Consider the following 23702-nt stretch of genomic DNA (forward strand, 5'->3'; position numbering starts at 1 on the left):
ATGAGTCTTCAATAAAGACTTAAAGGTTGAGACCGAGTCTGCGTCTCTGACATGGATAGGCAGACCATTCCATAAAAATGTTGCTCTATAGGAGAAAGCCCTGCCTCCAGCTGACAAGTAGGAGGCCTGCGTCTTGTGACCGTAGCGTACGTGTAGGTATGTATGGCAGGACCAAAGATAGGTAGGAAAGATAGGTAGGAGCAAGACCTTGTAATGCTTTGTAGGTTAGCAGTAAAACCTTGAAATCAGCCCTTGCCTTAACAGGAAGACAGTGTAGGGAGGCTAGCACTGGAGTAATATGATAAAAAATTGGTTCTAGTCAGGATTCTAGCAGCTGTATTTAGCACTAACTGAAGTTTATTTTGTGCTTTATCCGGGTAGCCGGAAAGTAGAACACTGCAGTAGTCTAACCTAGAAGTAACAAAAGCATGGATTCATTTTTCTGCATCATTTTTGGACAGAACATTTCTGATTTTTGCAATTTTCTAAACTTTTTGAGAGGAATGGGAGATTCGATATAGGCCGATAGTTTTTTATATTTTCTGGGTCAAGGTTTGGCTTTTTCAAGAGAGGTTTTATTACTGCCATTTTTAGTGAGTTTGGTACACATCCGGTGGATAGAGAGCCGTTTATTATGTTACGTTTATTATGTTCAACATAGACATATGTTCAACAATAGATCATCCCCATTGGCAAAACATTGATTGCAAAACAAACTATTATGCTATGTCTTCCCACAATGACATTAAGTAGTGACGGTGGATCACGAAGCAGGGTTGTGTGTGGCGTCATTCTCTCTATTTTGGTTCAACTGACCAGTTCATGTTGTGCTTAGCAGTTTTTCCAGAGGAGCAGGGTTAGGAAGGTAAAATTTCCACACAGGCATAACTTCCCACCATGACATGAAACCAGGGAAGGGCAACCGGTACCCCCTTTTGAAGCCCCCCCCACCCCAAAATGTGTAAAACAGGTCATTTTCATCTCCTCCCCATAGCAAAATGAGCAGAATTGCATGAAATGAGTTAGAGAATGTTTTGCAATTTTCTCCGGCCCATGGCAAAATGTGTAGAATTGCATGAAATGAACTCTAAAATGTATATAAATGTATCTCTGCTGTCAAGAGAGGGGCAACTAAAATGTTTTGCTCGCAATGTGTGTGTGTGTGTGTGGGGGGTGGGGTACGGATGTGGGTACGCAGACCAGCGAGAAACTGCAGCCCCTCATGGTGTATGGATGTGGGTACGCAGACCAGCGAGAAACTGCGGCCCCTCATGGTGAGTTCAGATATTTTGTGGCCCCCACCCCCATCAAAGTTGCCTCAGTGCCCCAGTGCTCACTATGAAAATGTCAGAGCAGCTCTTTTCATCCGAGCGAAATCCTATATGATTTACTCCCTGTTCCTCTGCTCAGGCGCCTGTTTGTATAGCACTGTGTTTCATTTGAATATCAAAGCCCACGAGAAGGTGCCCAGACACTTTAAATGCCATTTTTTGGGGCGTCTTTCAAGAAATGTAACTGATTAAGTGTCCACGACGAAAGGAGAGGGTCACCGAAACAATGCCTGCTTTGTCATTACAGGTCCATAGTAATCTCTGTCTTTCAACCTTCCACATCATTGATGAGACTATTCCCGGAAAACGTACATTTGCATCTCAGTATACAGCTCTTTTAAGGTTCCGCCATTGGGATGAAATTAAATTGGTTGAATTTTTGGATAGCGGACCACTAGAGTTTGTGCAACAAAACTGTGAGTGTTAACACTGACGCCCCCTTGTCACATTCCAGCACATTCAGTCTCCATACTGTTCTTCCTGTCAAAGTGTACATGGTGACTATGGGAAATACTGAGGAGAGAGAGACACACTGGAGCCCCTGGTGACAGTTGTCACAATGAAAAAAGACAAATGGGTGAAAAAAGTATTGTAAATCATTCAGGAAACAAAACATCAAATGCTCTGATTGACAAATGGGTGACTTGTCCTTGTTGAATCCGTTATTTCAAGGAGGAAGCTAGATTCCAATGTTGTGTTCCAATGCTCTGCCTCAATCCAATATAAGTGAAAAAACAGGAATTCATCCAGACAGGTTTTGTCATCTCAATCAATGCATTAAATGAATCATAATAATTGATTGGATTTATATAGGGCCTTTCCACCTACAGTAGGTGCTCAAAGCGCTTTACATAGTAAGGGGGGAAACTCACTTCTTCTACCACCAATGTGTAGCACCCACTTGGGTGATGCACGGCAACCATTTTGTGCCAAAATGCTCATCACACATCAGCTATCATGATTAAAACTGATATATGTTAATTGGGAATCAGGGGGATGATTAGGTGGCCATGATTGAATGGGGACAGGACACAGGGGTTAAACACCCTTACTCTCACAACCAGTGCCATGAGATTTTTACACCCATTTAACGTCTCATCCAAAAGACTGCATTCTACACGGGCAAATTCCCTTTCACTGCCTTGGGCATTAAGATATCCTTAAACCAGAGGGAAGAGTGCCCACTACTGGCCTTCCAACATCACACATCTGACTTTATCTCCACTAAAATGGAGAAAGGCATTGCTATTGTCCTGGAATTTCTTTCTTTCCTCTATGTGTGTTATGTTGACCTCTCTCTGAGGCAGATCCTGAAAATGAGGTACACCTGTAAATCATGTGAGATCGCCTTTACATTTTCAAAGGGGCTCCAGGCCATATCAGTGGTTTCCCTTTCACAAATTCCCAAATGATTAATTCTACTGAAGGTGTCAAAAATCAAAGGGATGGTAAAACCAAGGGGCAGGGGTGTAGAGGCCAAGAATATTATTCTTGGATTTATGCATTTGTACTTGCACAGAAGAGGTGACCAGCCCATCCCTCCCCTTCCACTGGGAAAAGACTTGAGTAAATCAGCAGTCTATGCAATTTTATGTAGTTAGTTGTTAAACTAAGTTGGCTGAGAGCATTGAGTTCATTCAGACCCCTGACAACAAAATACCTCTAGCCTATAAGCAGATCTTACCACAATGAATGGTTTCTTTCATGCCAGTGACAGAACCCATCTAAATCCTGAATGAAAGAAAACAAAAACATAACAGTTCTATGGTCTTTATTCTTCTTTAATTAATCTCTGTGCGGTTTCTGTGACGTTTATCATCAACCTGCTTTTATGCTCTCTGTCCTCTGCTTATGTAGGAGGAGGCAGAGGCATGCAATGGTATGATAACACTATCAAGCATCAGCTGAGTCTCTTTATCTGGCTGTCTGGGCTTAACAAATCCACCTCTATCTTCGTTTTTTTTGTAACAAAGTCAGGACATGTTCATGCATTGTCTTTCTCAATACCTCATCCTTTCATCTGACAATGAGCTAGAGCATAGCAACGATATCTACATCCCTATCCTTGCCGACACGATGTAAATCTTAACAACAGCAATGGGAGAAACCAAATGCGTTTAGAACTTTGTGGTCCAATAGACATGTTATATGTTCGTATACATTACAGAACTATACCTTGCACGGGCACATGCTGACAAATTTGGACTTACATCCTCACATGGGTCCAAATCACAGCGTGCATGTGCTACACACATCTGGAAATGCTGTGCTTCCTTTACATGACCGATCGTAAATTCAGAGGGACGTGAAGTGGGGCAGGAAGTCTTAGCTCATGCTGAAAGAGTAACATGAATTGAGTACATGCAAGACCCTGTCCCACTTCAAGCCTGTGTATGGCATTTCATTAGAGGTTATATTTCCCTTCAAGAAGTATCTGCGTATATAACTTAGAAATAAAAGTGTAGTCCACTAAAAAAATAGTCTACTTGAAAAAAAGATTTGGCAAAGTCAGCTGTGCTTACTGAATAGTAAAATGCCACGACAAAGTTCCAACATAAACTGAAATATTGCGGTGTGGTGGTAGAGGTGTTTTTTCCTGCCTGGTCTTAAATAGATAAATTAAATAAATAAAAAAAGGATATCACTGAGCATTTTTTCGTGGTCACTGATTCGATTTCAAGGTATCATCACAGAATAGCCTATTCAGGCCTCGGGAATAGGCCTACGAACTGTTGCCATTCAGAAGAACCTAGCGTTACTGCTATGACATCATCACTCCCTTGCTCCTACAAACATACAGTACTGTTAATACCCTGCCTTGGCAGCAGCTAATGGGGATCCATAATAAATAGAAATATATACAGAACACCTCTTTCTCTTCTATTTTCTCTCATCCAGTCAATCAGATCCAGAAGATGACAGAGGGCCTTCTATACAACACATTGTCAAATGGAGCTACAGCGGAGTTATTGTGACAACAAGACACCCGCTTCTACTTGTTTCATTACTAAATGTCTGAGGACAAAAAACAAATAGCTGTGTCCTTTAGCCCAGTCTCTGGAGTTTCCTGCATCAACATTAGTATCTAGTCTAATCATGCAGTACATTTTATCATTCATATCAGTATAAGGTAGGTCAAAGTCAGAAAAACAGCAAATACCTCCCCTTTGTATGTCCCCTATTGAATACCCATTGCTCATGCACTAGGTTGATTCTACTGCCATTAGGCTAAATTTAACTAGGCCAACAAGGTCCACTAACAGACATGCTCAAATGTGTTGGTACCTTTACAGCTCATTGAAATAATGCTTCATTCCTCCTGAAAAGTTTTGAAATTAAAAGCTATTTTATCATGTATGCCTTTGGTATGTCGTAGAATAAAGCAAAGAAGCTGTGAAAAGAGATTAATTATTGCTTCTTCTACAAAGATATTCTAAAATGGCCTGGACACATTTGTTGGTACCCCTTAGAAAGGAAATAACTGGATTATAGTGATATTTCAAACAAATGTGTTTATTTAATTAGTATCACACATCTCTCCAATCTTGTAATCAGTCATTCAGCCTATTTAAATGGAGTAAAGTAGTCACTGTGCTGTTTGGTATCATTGTGTGCACCACACTGAACATGGACCAGAGAAAGCAAAGGAGAGATTTGTCTGAGGAGATGAGAAAGAAAATAATAGACCAGCATGGTAAAGGTAAAGGCTACAAGACCATCTCCTAGCAGCTTGATGTTCCTGTGACAACAGTTACAAATATTATTAAGAAGTTTAAGGTCCATGGAACTGTAGCCAACCTCCCTGGGCGCGGTCGCAAGAGGAAAATCATCCCCAGATTGAACAGAAGGATAGTGCGAATGGTAGAAAAGAACCAAGGATAACTGCCATAGAGATACAAGCTGAACTCCAAGGTGAAGGTACGTCAGTTTCTGATCGGACCATCAGTCGCTTTTTGAGAGAAAGTGGGCTACATGGAAGAAGACCCAGGAGGACTCTACTTTTGAAAGAAAAACATAAAGCCAGACTGGAATTTGCTAAAACGCATATTGACAAGCCACAATCTTTCTGGGAGAATGTCCTTTGGACAGATGAGTTCGGTTATGTTTTGAGGCTGCGCCTGGCACAGGGTGCCTTGAATCTGTGCAGGGCACAATGAAATCTCAAGACTCTCAAGGCATTCTGGAGTGAAACGTACTGCCTAGTGTCAGAAAGCTCTATGGAAAGAGCTGAAACTTGCAGTCTGGAAAAGACACCCATCAAACCTGAGACAGCTGGAGCAGTTTGCTCAGGAAGAGTGGGCCAAACTACCTGTTAACAGGTGCAGAAGTCTCATTGAGAGCTATAGAAAACGTTTGATTGCAGTGATTGCCTCTAAAGGTTGTGCAACAAAATATTAGGTTAAGGGTCCCATCATTTTTGTCCATGCCATTTTAATTTGTTTTATTATTTACAATATTATGTTGAATAAAAAATCAAAAGCAAGGTCTGATTTCTATTAGATATGGAATAAACAATGGTGGATGCCAATTACTTTTGTCAGTTTCAAGTTATTTCAGAGAAAATTGTGCATTCGTTTTTTGTGGAGGGGTACCAACAAATTTGAGCACGTCTATACAAGCGCCACTTAAGAACCAACCATCATCCAGATATTTAAAAGAGCTTGGAAATATGTTGTGAGGATTCTGCTGCCTAGACACCGATCACAACAATCACTAAACCAGGTGCTTCTGTAAGGAACGGTGTGTGTAGAGGCGAGACTAGACGCAAATACTTTCAGAATAAACCAGGTTTGAGCATTGACACTCGAATGACCAAGAGAAACCACACCCACGCTCTATTCAAAATATAACAATATTGATTAAATATTCTAAGGGAAGAGGAAAGGGAGTCACAAAAAGGTTCTTAATTAAAGAGGTTGATTAAAAAGGATTGCCAGCAATCGCAGTCGAGTAGGCTAGTTCAGTTCATCGGTTGCTGTTGAGGTGTTTAAGCAGAGCGGCCCACCGTAGTCTGCTTCACGTACTGCGCACATTCAGTTGAGCTCAGTTCATTTTGTAGCTCAGTAGCTGCTCAGCGGCAGTATCTACAGTAGCAACAACGGTTGCGTCGATAGCTCACGGACAGCTCAGGGTTTCCAACGATCCAGTTGTGGCAGAACACACACCTTGCCACATAGGACTTAACAGAGACACCCCATATCAGACAGCATTCCAATAATTATACAATAGGGCACACAACCACGAGGAGAGGAAAAGGATAGAGGACCAACCTTAACAGAAACACCTGGTGTCAGACATTGTTACCAGAGAACTGAATGGAGATCATTATGTAGGAAGGGAAAAGAGAGAGAGAGCGAGAGCGAGAGAGAGAGAGAGAGAGAGGGTAGGGGAGTAATCAGCACTGTACACACCACAGCAAACTATGGTGACGTGCCCAAAATCAATCGTTAAGTGCAGAATTCTCAAGCGTGCAAATAATTCAAATTGTGAAAACAGTCAAGTGAAGGAAGTAAAATATGTGCTCAGTCAAACCACACTAGTGACAGAAGTAATAACGTTAAGCAGGTTTGTAGAACCCTGTTACATCCTTCCCTGCTGAAACGTCAGTGTCCCCAATGGCCATAACATAACCCAACCGTTTAACCTAAGTCTCTGTTTCTTATGGGGTGAACTCCCTTGGTGGTCCTTGTAGATCGCCTTGGTTCATGAAGGTTACATTGGCCCTTTTCAGCCCTGTCACAGCGGTCCCCATCTTCAGATTGGAGTCCCACGGCCACCTATCTCCCACCTGCAGTCTCTCCGTGGCACGATGGCACCCATCTCCCGCTCGTTGTTTCTCTGCATCACCATGGCACCCATTTCCAGCTTCCGGCTCAGCACCTGTAGCTGTAGGGACCAAAAACCCAATCCAGGGGACAGCAACAGGGGCTATAATTGTATCTCTCAATGGCGTGCTAGTCAGAGGGTGGCTGGGGGCTTTGTTTAGTCTAAGAGGGAGATCAACTTCACTAGGGGGTTGTCCTGGTCCCTCTACTTGGAGAAAGGAACAAGATTACGGTGCAAAACCCTCTCCCTCTACTTGCTCTGGTCTGACCACATAGACCGGCAGTTCTGGGTCAGACTGTTTTACTACCACATGAGGGAGCTGCTCCAAATTGTCTGCAAGCTTACCCCGGCCCCTTGCTCTAATGTCTCTCACGAGTGTCCACTCCCCAGGCAGCAGAGGGGATTCTTCAGCAGGTGTACAGTATATCCTGTAGTGCTGTGCAACGTGTTGTTGTATACCTCAATAATTTCCTGCAGGTAGTCATGCCAGCGCCGTCTTTCCTCTCCAAGCGTCCCCAGCAAACCTATGATCGTTCTATTAAATCTTTCACACCTGCCGTTCCCTGATGGATGATAAGGAGTAGTGTGACTTTTGGTTATTCCATACAATCCACATAGATTCTTTATAAACTGATATTCAAAATGTCCAATAAGCGCCAGGGAGCACCAAAAGGCTGGATTACCTTCTGCCACAGTGCATTTGCAGTCGTAGTCTCCGTCTGGTCCCTAGTAGGGGTGGCCCAAGTATATTTAGTGAAATGGTCTACCATTACCAGCACATTGTGATGAGGGTCTCTGGATGGCCTATGCTCAGGTAGTCTATAGACATTAGTTCAAGAGGGGCTGACGTTTTGATTGGCACTGAAGGTGCTTGTTTCAGACAAGCTGGGGCTTTCGTAAGACACAAGGCTGACAAGTGGCACACCAATTTGGAATGTCTCTGGCTAGGTTTGGCCAATAGAATCTGACATGGATAAGCGCTGTGGTCTTTTCTGCCTCCCAGTAGCCTGCCCTCCCATGATACAGTTCCCAGCTGTCTCTCACCATTAGGGACAACCAGCTGGACAATCGGCTCTACCTTTTTGAGGTCCTGGAATGTCCGACACAACACACCCTCTTTCCATGTAAGAAGATTCCATTCCCGGAGCACATCTAGGGCCTCTTTCGACTCTCGTTCCTGTCTGTCAGGTGGCTGCCCTCATCCTCTCTCAGCAGTCACAGCCCACTGGGCACAGACGTCAGTTCAATGTCTATTCCACGTTGGTTCAGCGTAATTTAATTGAAATGATGTGGAAACAACGTTGATTCAACCACTGTGTGCCCAGTGGGAGTGTTTAAGACTTCTTTATGGAAACCTTGCCTGACCTGTGTTAATTAACACAGCACACATTTAGACATCTACTGTTATTGGAAAGGTTTTTGAATGTACATGTAAACTAGGCCTACCATATAACAACCATTTCAGTTTTGTAACTATCTCATATTTTCATTTAAAACTCTTAAAGTACTATACCATGTTTCAGTAACAGGAATGGATCTCTGATGGAGATCATGTAAAAGTGTAGCCTTAATGATCATGCCATTTTTCTCTTAGAACTGTCATGACGTTGGCCTGTGGGTAAGGTTTATGACCCCCCCCCCCCCATAAATACCTTTCTCCCTTCCCCTCTCTTTCTCACCCTACTGAAGGACTGCTGTCCTGAAGGACTGCTGTCCTGTTAAATATAGAGAATCTGGGAACATCAAACAAATGGGGAAAGGAACCATATTTTGGTAATAAAACCAGTTGGAAATATGCTTTGGAACGTAATGAGTATGGATGTCAGTTCGGTTGTCATCTGAGACATTATGACTGATGACAGGACGACATAAACTGTACCTGGGAAAGTATACACCCTCTAGTTATCAGAGTCACATGGAATTGTTATGCAATTGAAATGTTTGATATTGAAATAGTTTGTTAGGAGATTAAATGTAATTTTAGCTTCCAAATGAGAGAATTGGGTTTTCATAAGGAAAGTGCCCTGCTTGATCAGTGGCCCACTCCTGTGAAGAGACAGGGGTTATAAACGATGAAACACATCCTTCCCCCTCTCCACTATATAAGCCTTTGATGAAAAGATAACCACATGTTCCAGTACGTGAGGTCTGCAGCCTCTACGTTAGAAGGACACACGTCAAGTACAGAACTAAGCCAACCTCGGCGTGAGCTTTGGTGGCGAATGGTATGAACTTTGAGCTTATTCACTACAGAAGTGACACTTCCTAGCCGTTGAGTTAGCAGCGGCCGCTGTAGACGTGGGCTAGGAAAGGACGGACGACGGATCCAGCCTAACAAACAGACGAAGATACCACCACGTATCCAATTTACCACCAGTGACATTCTTCCGAGGACAGTAAGATCTGTTGGCCAACCCGGCCAGCATCTATGACCAATATACCGAAGCGCAGCTCAGAGTAAATATTTATTGCATTTTCCTTTTCCAAATGGGCGGTAATTTAGAATGCATAAGATAATGTATTTACGATAGCATAGCTGCTGTTTCTTTGTTCCTAAGTCTTCCCGCTCTTTCATTCAAGCCCAACCCCCTTTCCTTTGTGTAACCAGCCATCATACAGGTTCCGTCCACCGGGACGTTTTCTGTATGTTATCATTTGTATTCTGTGTATTTGTAATTCTGTGTGATTAGTTTATTTAGTAAATAAATAATTAAACCCAATTTTGTATTGCTGATTCAACTTGTTAGCCAGGGTTCGTGAAGATAGCCAAGAATTTACAACTTTCATTATGAGACTGAAAATAAGATACGGGTTAATATTGACTGCTATCGATGTAAAATATAAATAGGTCTTTAAGAGTTTATTTGGAAGATAACGGCTCTATAAACACTCTTCCGTGGTGTCCCGACTTTCTAGTTATTTACATTTACATGATTAGCTTAATCAGGTAATATTAATTACAGAGAAAGAATTTTATAGGTTAGCATGTCATATCACTTAATCCGGCATAACCAAAGACACGACATAACTATGAGAAGATAGAAAGCACAGTGCGGTTCTTGAAGGCTATTCCTCTGAGCCAGTTCTCTCTGGTATGAGTGGCTTGCCGTGTCCTTCTCCAGCATCCTGGTCTTCTGACAGCTTGTTTGTCCTCCACCCCACCCCCACACACAGGGTCTTTACCACTTCGGGTGGCATCTCCTGGAATGCCGGGTCTCAGTCCTCCAGCTGGTTTGGGACTGTGTTTTCTGGATGGAAACGAGACAAGGCATCTGCACTCTGGTTATTACGTCCTACACAATACTTGCCAATCTGGCTACCCATCTCTGCTTGCCAATTTAGCTGAGTTTAGATGTACCAGAGGATTATTGTCTGTATAAACCACAATAGGTTAGGCATTGAGGTATTCTGCAAACGTTTCAGTAACGGCCCACTTCAGTGCAAGGATTTCAAGTTTAAATGAGCTATAGTGACTGTAATTTCTTTCTGAGGGATGGAGGCTTCTACTTGCAAATGAGATTACCTGTTCTTTACCCTCTTGTACGTGGGCTAGAACTGCCCCCAAGCCTCTGTTACTGGCATCTGTATACAGATGTCAGCTAGAGTTGGAGAGGTAGTGAGGGACCGTTTTAAGATTGCAAAAGACATTACATGCCTGATCCCAGCCAGTGAGGGTAGGAGAGTCGAGAGACTTTCTTGTTTGTTTAGGGGGCAGCCCTGTTAACAGCTCAAGTAAGGGGCAGGCAATCTAGCAAAGTCCTTTACAAATCTACGGTAGTATCCTGCTAAGCCAAGAAATGACCGAAGTTCCTTTACTGTTTTGGGGGTGGGCCAGTCCTGCACACACACTTGACCTTGTCCGGATCTGATGATACTCCTTCAGGAGATACCCGATGCCACAGGTATTGTACTTCTCGCTTCAGAAAGATGCATTTGTTTGGTTTCAGTTTGAGTCCATACTTAGCTAGTCTGCTGAACACTAAATCCATGTGATTTAGATGGGCTGATGTAGATCTTTAGAAAACACAATAACATCATCCAGATAGATCAAAAGAGATTCTAGAGTTTGCTCTCCTAAACATGTTTTGATCAATCTTTGGAATGTAGAAGGCCAGTTGCATAACCCCAAATGCCATCCGGTCAAACTCGAACAAACCCATTGGAGTTGTAAAGGCAGTATTTTCCATAATGTGCTGGAGTCATCTGGACCTGCCAATAGCAAGGTCTAAAGTTGAGAAGTACTTGGCTTTGGTCAAACTGGCTGGAGATTCCTCTATACGAGGGAGTGGGTAAGCATCATTGTGGGTTTGTGAGTTTAGTTTAGCTTAGTTTACGATAGTACACACAAAATCTCAATATGCCATCCTTCTTTCTAACCAAATCAATAGGGGCTGCCCATGAACTAGTGCATGGGTTAACTATTCCTGAGTTCAACATACCTTGAATCAATGTTTTCTGTAACGATTCTGTAACGACAGACGCTGGAAGACGAGAAGCAAGTACAGGGTGTGTATTTAATCATTTATAGCCATGAAACAAAACAAGACCAGCGTCTGGACAGGAGAAACATAACAACATCAATGCAGACACAGGAATGAAACAGAGGAAGTGGCAGATATAGGGGAGGCAATCAATGACGTGATGGAGTCCAGGTGAGTCCGATGAAGCGCTGGTGCGCGTAACAATGGTGACAGGTGTGCGTAATGCTGAGCAGTCTGGCGACCTCGAGCGCCAGAGAGGGGGAGCGGGAGCAGACGTGACAGTTTTCACTTCTTTGTACATTTTGGGAGGGATTTGTCTGTGGCGCTCTCTGACTGCGGCTATATCTCCATTGGAGATCACATGCTGCACTTGTAACATCTGCTCCTGCCACGCCCTCTACTTCTCATCATGTCTCCCTAACCTGCCACTACTCCCCCAGTGCTCTCTCCCTCTCTCTCTCTGTGGGTGTATGTAATTGTGTGAGTAGAGACAGGTGTGCTGGAGGCTGAGCGTATCCCCACCAGCTGCAACCTGTTCCATAATCAAGACCTCTACAAATACTCAGCCCCACCACTTCCACGCTGCCAGATCATAGCCTCTGCTCAGTCAGTCTGCATTTCAAGTCTGCTTAGCCTGCTTAGATCTTGTTATCCTGTTGTGCCAGTTTTTCCCTAGCCTGACGCTGCTTTTCTCTCTGCTACAGTTCAGTCCGCTCTGACTCTGGTCCCTTTCTCCAGTCCCTCGTCTCATCAGTCCTGCTTCCCTGCCCTGGACCCCCGCTCTACTGCTTCCTTGGATTCCACTCCGGACCTGGTTACCCTGCCCCTACTCCCTTGCCCCAGCCTCAGTTCCTGGTTCCCTGCTACCCGCCTGAGCTTCCCCTGGCCTGCACCCCATCTCCCCCCTGCTTTTCAATAAATACCTTAGTTACCTTATCCCTGTCTCCTCGTCTGAGTCTGCACTTGGGTTCACCAGCTCCGCCTCGCCTAACAGCACTATGGTTGTCTTCCATAATCTTTACCATGGGCAGCAAATGTAGCCTGGTGCTTTTGTAACAGTGCTTGCAGTTTCATTCTCTGTTAAGGGGAAATGTCTACACCTGTCAGGTCAACTAGTATAGGCTGTTCTGTAGTCGGTTGTTGTATAGGCTGTCTGTAGTTGGTTGTTATACATGTGTTAAACTGTCTTGCAAAGCCTGTTCCCCCACCCTGGATATACTCACATCATTCTCCTGTATGACGTCTGCAGGGTTCACTATGAATTCCATGGCAAGTTTTTGGTGTCGACGTAGGGCAGTCTCCGATGTTCCTCAGTCGGATAGGCAGCCTTCCCTTCTGGACTCTGAACACAGCTTGGGTGATGAGCAACTCATTCTCAAAGATTGGCTCCACTAGACACTGGTAGTCCTTGTCCTCCTCTCCCGCTCTGGTCCGACCCCACACCAGGATTTCACTTTTGACCTGGAGTCTTCAGAGGATAGCAATTAATGGTACGTACATACCCTGTAATCCCATTGGTGGCTGCAAACTTTGGTGCACACCTTCATGGCCTTTACCACACCTGCTGCTAGAAGTGTCCACTAGAAAGGCAAGGCACAGTCAAATTGTCTTTTGTCAAGGTGTCCCAGCAGTTTTCTATTATGTTTGTTCCGACTAGGCCATCTGCATTGGCCAAACAATGGTCTTGGACAACCACAATACCACAGTCAGGAACGAGAACATCACCCATTTTCACATCCAACAGTACATACCACAAATATGGAATGTTCAATCCATTTGATGCTTTTAGGGATAACCATGCTGAGTGGTCTTCCAGTAGTGTGCCCAGTAGTGTGCCCTGCTGGCCAAAGTGTTTCTGGAAAAAACGCCATTGTAACTTGTGATCCTGTGTCCATTAGACAACAGATAGGTAGCCCTTTATAGGTCGACTGGGGAAAAAAACTACAAAGTATGTCTTTAAACTGTAACTGATCAATGCACTATCATACAAATGACTGATTGGCTGAGAGAAATTGATGATAAAAAGATTGTGGGGGCTGTTATGTTAGACTTCAGTGCGGCTTTTGACATTATCGATCATAGTCCGCTGCTGGAAAAACGTACACCACCTGCTATAATGTGGATAAAGATTTACCTGTCTAACAGAACACAGAGGATGTTTTTTTAACAGAAGCCTCTCCAACATAATCCAGGTAGAATCAGGAATTCCCCAGGGCAGCTGTCTAGGCCCCTTACTTTTTTCAATCTTTACTAACGACATACCTTGAGTAAAGCCAGTGTGTTTATGTATGCGGATGACTCAACACTATACATGTCAGCTACTACAGCGACTGAAATGACTGCAACAATTAACAAAGTGCTGTTAGTTTCAGAATGGGTGTCAAGATCGTTGACTGCGTGGCCATGCACGCCTCCAACTCAATCATCAACTTTGCAGACAACACAACAGTAGTAGGCCTGATTGCCAACAATGATGAGACAGGGAGGAGGATAGGGCCCTGGCGGAGTGGTGCCAGGAAAATAACCTCTCCCTCAATGTCAACAAAACGAAGGAGCTGATCGTGGACTTCAGGAAACAGCGGAGGGAGCGCACCCCTATCCACATTGACGGGACGGTAGTGGAGAAGGTGGAAAGCTTCAAGTTCCTCGGCATACACATCACCGACAATCTGAAATGGTCCACCCACACAAACAGTGTGGTGAAGAAAGCACTTGGCTGTATAACTTTTTGAGGATCTTGGGACCCATGCCAAATATTTTCAGTCTCCTGAGGAGGAAAGATGTTATCGTGGCCTCTTCACAACTTTCTTGGTGTGTTTGGACCATGATAGTTTGTTGGTGATGTGGAAACCAAGGAACTTGAAACTCTCGACCCGCTCCACTACAGCCCCATCGATGTGAATGGGGGAGTGTTCGGCCCTCCTTTTCCTGTAGTCCACGATCAGGTCCTATGTCTCCCTCACATTGAGAGAGAGGTTTTTGTCCTGGCACCACACTGCCAGGTCTCTGACCTTCTCCCTATAGGCTGTCTCATCATTGTCGGTGATCAGGCCTACCACCGTTGTATCGTTAGCAAACTTAATGATGGTGTTGGAGTCATGGGTGAACAGGGAGTACAAGAGGGGACTAAGCACGCACCCCCGAGAGGGTCACCCGTGTTGAGGATCAGCGTGGCAGATGTGTTGTTGCCTACCCTTACTACCAGGGGGCGGCCCATCAGGAAGTCCAAGATCCAGTTGCAGAGGGAGGTGTTTAATCCCAGGGTCTTTAGCTTAGTAACGAGCTTTGTGGGCACAATGGTGTTGAACACTGAGCTGTAGTCAATGAACATCATTCTCACATAGGTGTTCCTTTTGTCCAGCTGGGAAAGGGCAGTGTGGAGTGCGTTTGAGATTGCGTCATCTGTGGATCTGTTGGGGCGGTATGCGAATTAGAGTGGGTCTAGGGTTTCTGGGATGTTGTTGATGTGAGCCTTTCAAAGCCCTTCATGGCTACCGACATGAGTGTTACGGGCGGTAGTCATTTAGGCAGGTTACCTTCGCTTTCTTGGGCACAGGGACTATGGTGGTCTGCTTGAAACATGTCGGTGTTACAGGCTCGGTCAGGAAGAGGTTGAAAATGTCAGTGAAGACACTTGCCAGTTGGTCCGCGCATGCTCTGAGTACACGTCCTGGTAATCCATCTGGACATGCAGCCTTGTGAATGTCCACCTGTTTAAAGGTCTTGCTCACATCGGCTACTGAAAGCGTGATTACACAGTCATCCTGAACAGCTGGTTCTCTCATGCATGCTTCAATGTTGCTTGTCTCGAAGCGAGCATGAAAGGCATTTAACCCGTCTGGTAGGCTCGCGTCACTGGGCAGCTCGCGGCTGGGGTTTTCTTTTGTAGTCCGTAATAGTTTGAAAGCCCTGCCACATCCGACGAGCATCAGAGCTGGTGTAGTAGGATTCAATCTTAGTCGTGTATTGAGGCTTTGCCTTTGATCTTCTGAAGGCATAGCGGGATTTCTTATAAAAGTCCGTATTACTGTCCAGCTCTTTGAAAGCAGCAGCTCTAGCCTTTAGCTCTGTGCGGGTGTTGCCGGTAATGATTGGCTTCTGGTTGGGATATATACAGTTGAAGTCGGAAGTTAACATACACTTAGGTTGGAGTCATTAAAACTCATTTTTCAACCACTCCACAAATTGCTTGTTAACAAACAATAGTTTAGGCAAGTTGGATAGGACATCTACTTTGTGCATGACACAAGTAATTGTTCTAACAATTGTTTACAGACAGATTATTTCACTTACAATTCACTGTATCACAATTCCAGTGGGTCAGAAGTTTACATAAACTAAGTTGACCATGCCTTTAAACAGCTTGGAAAATTCCAGAAAATTATGTCATGGCTTTAGAAGCTTCTGATACGCTAATTGACCCTATTTGAGTCAATTGGAGATGTACATGTGGATGTATTTCAAGGCCTACCTTCAAACTCAGTGCCTCTTTGCTTGACATCATTGGAAAATCAAAAGAAATCAGCCAAGACCTTGTTGACCTCCACAGGTCTGGTTCATCCTTGGGAGCAATTTTCAAACACTTGAAGGTACCACAAACAATAGTACACAAGTATAAACACCATGGGACCACGCAGCCGTCATACCGTTCAGGAAGGAGACGCATTCTGTCTCCTAGAGATGAACGTACTTTGGTGCGAAAAGTGCAAATCAATCCCAGAACAACAGCAAAGGACCTGGTGAAGGACCTGGTGAAGATGCTGGAGGAAACAGCTACAAAAGTATCTAAATCCACAGTAAAACGAGTCCTATATTGACATAACCTGAAAGGCCACTCAGCAAGGAAAAAGCCACTGCTCCAAAACTGCCATAAAAAAGCCAGACTATGGTTTACAGCTGCACATGGGGACAAAGATCGTACTTTTTGGAGAAATGTCTTCTGGTCTGATGAAACTAAAATAGAACTGTTTGGCCATAATGACCATTATGTTTGGAGGAAAAAGGGGGAGGCTTGCAAGCTGAAGAACACCATCCCAACCGTGAAGCACGTAGGTGGCAGCATCATGTTGTGGGGGTGCTTTGCTGCAGGAAGGACTGGTGCACTTCACAAAATAGATGGCATCATGAGGCAGTAAAATGATGTGGATATATTGAAGCAACATCTCAAGACATCAGTCAGGAAGTTAAAGCTTGGTCGCAATGGGTCTTCCAAACGGACAATGACCCCAAGCATACTTCCAAAGTTATGGCAAAATGGCTTAAGGACAACAAAGTCAAGGTATTGGAGTGGCCATCACTAATCCCTCAAAATTTGTTGGTAGAACAGAAAAAGCGTGTGCGAGCAAGGAGGCCTACAAACCTGACTCAGTTACACCAGCTCTGTCAGGAGACCAGCTCTGTCATGGGCAAAAAGACACCCAACTTATTGTGGGAAGCTTGTGGAAGGCTACCTGAAACATTTGACCCAAGTTTAAATTGTTTAAGGCAATGCTAACAAATACTAATTGAGTGTATGTAAACTTCTGACTCACTGGGAATGTGTTGAAAGAAATAAAAGCTGAAATAAATCATTCTCTCTACTATTATTCTGACATTTCACATTCTGAAAATAAAGTGGGGATCCTAACTGACCTAAGACAGGGAATTTTTACTAGGATTAAATGTCAGGAATTGTGAAAAACTGAGTTTAAATGTATTTGGCTAAGGTGTATGTAAACATCCGACTTCAAATGTACGTACGGTCACTGTGGGGATGATGTTGTCAATGCACTTATTGATGAAGCCGGTGACTGAGGTGGTATACTCATCAATGCCATTGGATGAATAACGGAACATATTCCAGTCTGTGCTAGCAAAACAGTTCTATAGCGTAGCATCGTCATCTGACCACTTCCGTATTGAGCGAGTCACTGGTACTTCCTGCTTTAGTTTTCGCTTGTTAGCAGGAATCAGGAGATAGAATTATGGTCAGATTTCCCAAATGGAGGGCGAGGGAGAGCTTTGTACGCGTCTCTGTGTGTGGAGTAAAGGTGGTCTAGAGTTTTTTTTCGTCTGGTTACACATGTGACATACTGGTAGAAATGAGGTAAAACGGATTTAAGTTTGCCTGCACTAGGAGTGCCGCTTCTGGATGAGCATTTTCTTGTATGCTTATGGCCTTATACAGCTCGTTGAGTGTGGTCTTAGTGCCAGTGTCAGTTTGTGGTGGTGGATGGCTACAAAAAATATGGATAAACTCTCTTGGTAGATAGTGTGGTCTACAGCTTATCATGAGAGGCAAGCAATACCTCGAGACTACCTTAATATTAGACATCGCACACCAGCTGTTATTGACAAATAGACACACACCACCACCCCTCGTCTTACCGGACATAAGTGTTCTGTCCTGCCGATGCACGGAAAACCCAGCCAACTGTATATTATCTGTGTCGTTGTTCAGCCATGATTCGGTGAAACATAAGATATTACAGTTTATAATGTCCTGTTGGTAGGATAGTCTCGAACTGAGCTCGTCCAATGTATTCTCTAGTGATTGATAGAACAGATGGTAGAGGCGGGTTACCCACTCGCCGACGTGGATTTGGGCTTTGTCTGGGAGCAACATTATATCCTTCGCGTCAGACTAATTAAAGAAAAAAAAAATAGTCCAGTTCGAGGTGAGTAATTGCTGTTCTGATACCCGGATGCTGTTTTGGGTCATAAGAGACGGTAGCATCAAGATTATGTACAAATTAAGTTACAAACAATGTGAAAAAACACACAAAATAGCACAATTGGTTAAGAGCCCATAAAACAACAGCCATCATATCCTGTGCCATTCTTAGATATTTGGGACAAATCATTCACTAAACCCTGAACCTCAACTACATCTTGTAATGAATAATGTGGAAATTGAGCAAGTTGAGGTGACTAAACTGCATTGGAGTAAGCCTGGATTTTAAACTTTTATTTTTTACCACTTTTTTCTCCCAAATTTTGTGATATCCAATTGGTAGTTACAGTCTAGTCCCATCGCTGCAACTCCAGTGCGGACTTGGGAGAAGCGAAGGTCGGGAACCAAGCGTCCTCCGAAACACAACCCCGCACTGCTTCTTGACACACTGCACTCTTAACCCGGAAGCCAACCGCACCAATGTGTCGGAGGAAACACTCTACATCTGGTGACCAAACTCCATGGGACCAACACTTTACATGTTGCGTTTATATTTTTGTTCAGTTATAAAGTTGGGAACTTTTTGTTTTCATCCCGCACAGTACAACTTTTTGGGTGTAGGCTGCCAATACATCTCAGAGAAGAAGCAGGAAGAGAAGGTCACAATTCCAAGATGGCAGCGCGCTGTGTGCTGAGGTCTATTTGGACCTCTCTATCTGGTGTTAAATGTGTGGCCAGCAGCAGCAATATGAGTGCCTTTCAGAGTATAACCAATTGCCCTCAACTCTCGGTTTTTGGAATTATTCAAAGTAGAGGAATTCGACAAGGTGAGGTTCTCCTTGAATCCTGGTGTAGCCATATGACAGCTCGCGCTGCTAGCAGTAGCGCATTCATTCAGTAAGCTTTGCCCTTCGATAAGGATTATTTTAGGCGTTAAATATAGTTGTGGTAGTTGATTATACGAATAAAATCATTTGAACGACCATGTTGTAGTTGAATTTCTTTTTTTTAAACTCACTAGAAGCACAAGCTAAACTAGCTTGCCGGTGTTGTGCCGAAAATCCTCCCCTTCGCGTGAACGCGCACACACGCGATTCTTCATTGTTGCGACTTGCTAGTTGAGATTTCTGCTCTTCACTCCGTTGTCAGTTTAGCTTCAGGATTTCGGCAGGCAAGAAAATGGCCTTGCCGAAACCCCACACCCCCTTTCTATTTTCCTTAGTTTTGTGGCTAGAGTCAAATACTTTCTGTGGCACACAGTCAAAACTTTCTATAGAACAATCTTCATGTCAGGATAGGCAACCGAAATGAATCATTCGTGTGTGTGTTATATTAAACAGGGAGTAAAATGTAGGCAAGCAATAAACATTCAGAACAACTACTAGTCGAATAAGACATGGGAGAGATGACGTATTTTGGCAAAGAGATTTATTTAGACTAATACACTTGAAACATAGCCAAACCGAAAACTGCAGACATAACTCCGCCGCGATCAAACCGCCATTCTAAAATGAAACGGAGCCTAACGTGATAATTGACAGCTGCCTTGAAGGATAGAAATAAAAGATGCTTTCTGCTACTAAGATCAGTGAAATGTAGCCTAAACTGACAACGGAGTGAAGAACTTGCAATGAATAATTGATGTGTGCGCGTTCACGTGGAAGGGAGGAGGAAGAGATTTTCGGCACACCTGTTATGAAACGGTGGCATGGAATTGTACTAACTGTGACTGCCTGTTTTGTTTACAGTCGTGGAAAAGAAAGAAGGCAAAACAACAATAGTAAGTGACAAGCTTGCTAACCTGTTGGTTCTTCACTGCACACTACTCATTTTGTGGTTTCTGTGGTGATGTGTTGCGTTTATCTCTAGCTATGTCGATGGATTGCGTTTAACTTAATAGTACTAGTCAGTATGGTATCCACACATTTCAAGATATTTAAGACAATCTCTATACCATGTTAGCAATGAACACTTATCTAGCTAGTAAATGTCTACAGTAGATTGGAAGTATTTGTGCAGTGCTTATTTAGTTATTGACTGTCATTGCATTCTTTCTCAGATTGAGGGGTTAACACAGGATACTCCAGCTGGACCACAGCCACCCAACCCCACAGCCCAGTGCCCCATCTACCGATGGAACCTGCAGAACAAATACAACTACACGGTAAGTGTTTTCACTGACACCTGACTGAATACTTAGCTACTGCCTCGCAGAAATAACACGGTGACCATGATCAGTGCTGGTCCACACACTCACATCTCCTATGTGTCTCATGCATTTTATATCAGTATGTGTGCCTGTGTATCTGTGTCTATCAGTATGTGTGCCAGTTCTGTGAGCTCAGACCTACAGTAATTCCCTGTGTTTTGTCTTTGTCAGGATGTCCTGTTGCTCAGTCAGTTCATCAGGTCTGATGGAGGAATGCTGCCTCGTAGAGTCACTGGTCTCTGTGCCCAAGAACACCGCAAGATCGCCATCTGTGTGCAAATGGCGCACAGAGCAGGTACAATACTATGTGTATCAGCTCTGGATACTCAACTATTGTGACGTGCATTTTCTTCAAGATGGTAAACGTACTCTATTCCAGGTCTTCTCCCAGATCACAAACCATCTCTCCCAGAGGGACATGTACCAAAGAAGCCCAAGCCCCAGCTCAACAGGTAACTAGTGCGTGTGTGTTTGACTCCTGCAGTGTCTCAGAATGTACCTTCTCACACCTGTATTGTTTCTTGTTAGACCTCTCATAACATTACCTTTAACATTAACACTTGTGTGTCGTCTTTCGCTAAACTTCTGTTGTCTCTAGCCAACTCACACCTGTACCGTTTCATCACACAGATACCTGACTCGCTGGTCCATTGATTCGGTGAAGCCCATCTATAGGGCAGGGCTGAAGTGGTGTAAAAATCGTATCTCTGTCGGCCACCCAGCTCTCAGAAACAACGTACAATATGGCAAGAAAATCCTCTACCTGAAACATTGACGACATGGGGGCATGTCAACCCACAGCAGTAGGAGTCGGTGTGGGCGGGACATAGATGGGGTGCAGCAATTCTATCGGATGTCTATCCCCATGGAACTCCTGCCTCATTTGGGACTTGTCCATTGACTTTTGAAAACTAGCCTTTCTGAACAGCTGAGGGAGCATCTGTATTTGTACAACCTATTTAGTGGCCGTTACCCATTGGAACAAGTCATTCGGAGCAATACCCAGAAACAACACCCATTCTGTCATTCGGCCTTTGAAGATGCTCTGGAAAAACTCAATTTATCGCAAGAGCAATTGGGCCAGTGGAACAACTGTTTCAATGTAGGTGGTATGTTGACATTGTGTACTTCAAGACAGATGTGCAAATAAAATAGATCTGCTTACTCTCCCTCCACTAGCTGTATACTGTGTGTGTGATTGTATGAGTAAGCATTTACTGGGCCTATTAGCAGAAGTAGCCAAGTGCATGTGGAAGTATATCAAACGGAATTATTTTTGTTTCTGTTTATTTACGTTAAATAACAGGAAAGAAACATCTCTTGCATAAATATAACTCAGTTTTGGCTGCTTTCAGTGTGGGTGGGGATAAAACACTGCTTTTCTCAGATGAGTGGTTGTTTTTTTTCTTTTTTTCTCTTCAGTATCTCACTGGCTCTTTTAAAACATGAAGGGCCGGTCCAGGTTCTTTGAGACTGCCGCCCATGTAGATGTAGCCGTGCTGGGGTGTCATGGGTTCTTTAAAGGTGGTCAGGCCCAGCCACAGCATGCTGCTGATCACACACAGTACTGCTGCGCTCAAACTGCTAGCTCCACAACCCTACACAGTCTTTATAACCCCCATCTGCTGCTCCTCAAATGACCCTTCATAAATCGAGACCATGTACAAGTCTCACATTACTGATTCCACTATTCCCAATGGGGGGAATTCAGTCCCAAGATACACAGGTATAAATGGAACTTATTCCTTTTTCACACTTTTCTCACTGCGCATTCTGACCTTGAACTTAAGCATGAGGAAACCGGTGCCAGCGAGCTATTTGTTTGGGGTGGAGATCACAGAAATGGAGGTGTGGCAGAGGTCTGTCTACAGATATACCTATTCTGACCTTAACTTAATTCTACCATCTTTACATGCGAAGAAATCATAAGGTCAAGTGAACCTGTCTGTTCCAAGTGGAAAAACCTCTTTCTCTTTTCAGATATAAATAACAGCCTTCTCCATGCACTGTAATTTATACATTGATAAGAGCTAGGTAAATGAGCAATCCATTTGGATAAAACCATTGTAAATACAGTGCCTTCAGAAAGTATTCACGCCCCGTTTTCCACATTTTGTGTTAGTCTGAATTTTACATTTATATTTTGTGTCACTGGCCTACACACAATACCCCATAATGTCAAAGTGGAGTTAAAAATGTTTTGAAATTAATAAAAATGAAAAGTTTAAATGTCTTGAGTCAATAAGTATTCAATCCTTTGTTATGGCAAGCCTAAATAAGTTCAGGAGTAAAGATGTGCTTAACAAGTCAAATAAGTTGCATGGACTCACTGTGTGCAATAGTCTTAACATTTTTTTAAGGACTACCTTATCTCTGTACCCCACACATACAATTATCTGTAAGGTCCCTCAGTTGAGCAGTGCTGTATCATCCATCCGTGATTGGGAGTCCCATTGGGCGGCGCACAATTGGACCAGCGTCGTCCGGGTCCGGGGTAGGCCGTCATTGTAAAGAAGAAGTTGTTCTTAACGGACTTGCCTAGTTAAAGGTTCAATTTTAATTTATTTTTTAAAAAGCTGTGACTTTCAAACAGACTCAATCAGAAAACCAGGGAGGTTTTCCAATGCCTCGTAAAGAAGTGTTAGTGGTAGATGTGTAAAAAAAAAAAAAAAGACATTGAATATCCATTTGAGTATGGTGAAGTTATTACACTTTGGATGGTGTATCAATACACCCAGTCACTACAAAGATAAAGGCGCCCTTCCTAACTCAGTTGTTGGAGAGGAAGGAAACCGCTCAGGGATTTCACCATGAAGCCAATGGTGACTTTAAAAGACTTACAGAGTGTAATGGCTGTGATAGGAGAAACCTGAGGATGGATCAACAACATTGTACTTACTCCACAATACTAACCTAAATTACAGAGTAAAAATAAGGCAGCCTGTACATAATGAAAATACTCCAAAACATGCATCCTGCTTGCAATAAGGCACTAAAGTAAAACTGCAAAAAATGTGGCAAAGAAATTAACTTTATGTCCTGAATACGAAGGACTCTATTTTAACAAACCTAATGCAATGGTAAGTCTAAGAAGCACAGGCAGTTGCGCCATACTGTAGGTTCAGAGGTGTGTCAGAAATATTAGAGCTATTTTCACTATCACAATTATCGGTGCACTTGCTGTTGTTGGCACAAAAGGGCTG

General features: G+C 43.5%; 1 protein-coding gene across 1 annotated transcript; it reads left to right on the forward strand.

The window, feature by feature from the left end:
- Positions 1–18723: 18723 nt before the first annotated feature.
- Positions 18724–21674, forward strand: LOC106571483 (39S ribosomal protein S18a, mitochondrial). The gene is made up of 6 exons (XM_014144646.2): positions 18724–19117; positions 20039–20070; positions 20350–20454; positions 20671–20794; positions 20879–20951; positions 21130–21674. The coding sequence occupies exons 1-6, from the start codon at positions 18964–18966 to the stop codon at positions 21272–21274; spliced, it is 633 nt and encodes a 210-aa protein (XP_014000121.2). The 5' UTR covers positions 18724–18963; the 3' UTR covers positions 21275–21674.
- Positions 21675–23702: the final 2028 nt, after the last annotated feature.

This window comes from Salmo salar, chromosome ssa15 (assembly GCF_905237065.1).
Source record: "Salmo salar chromosome ssa15, Ssal_v3.1, whole genome shotgun sequence".
NCBI lineage: Eukaryota > Metazoa > Chordata > Actinopteri > Salmoniformes > Salmonidae > Salmo > Salmo salar.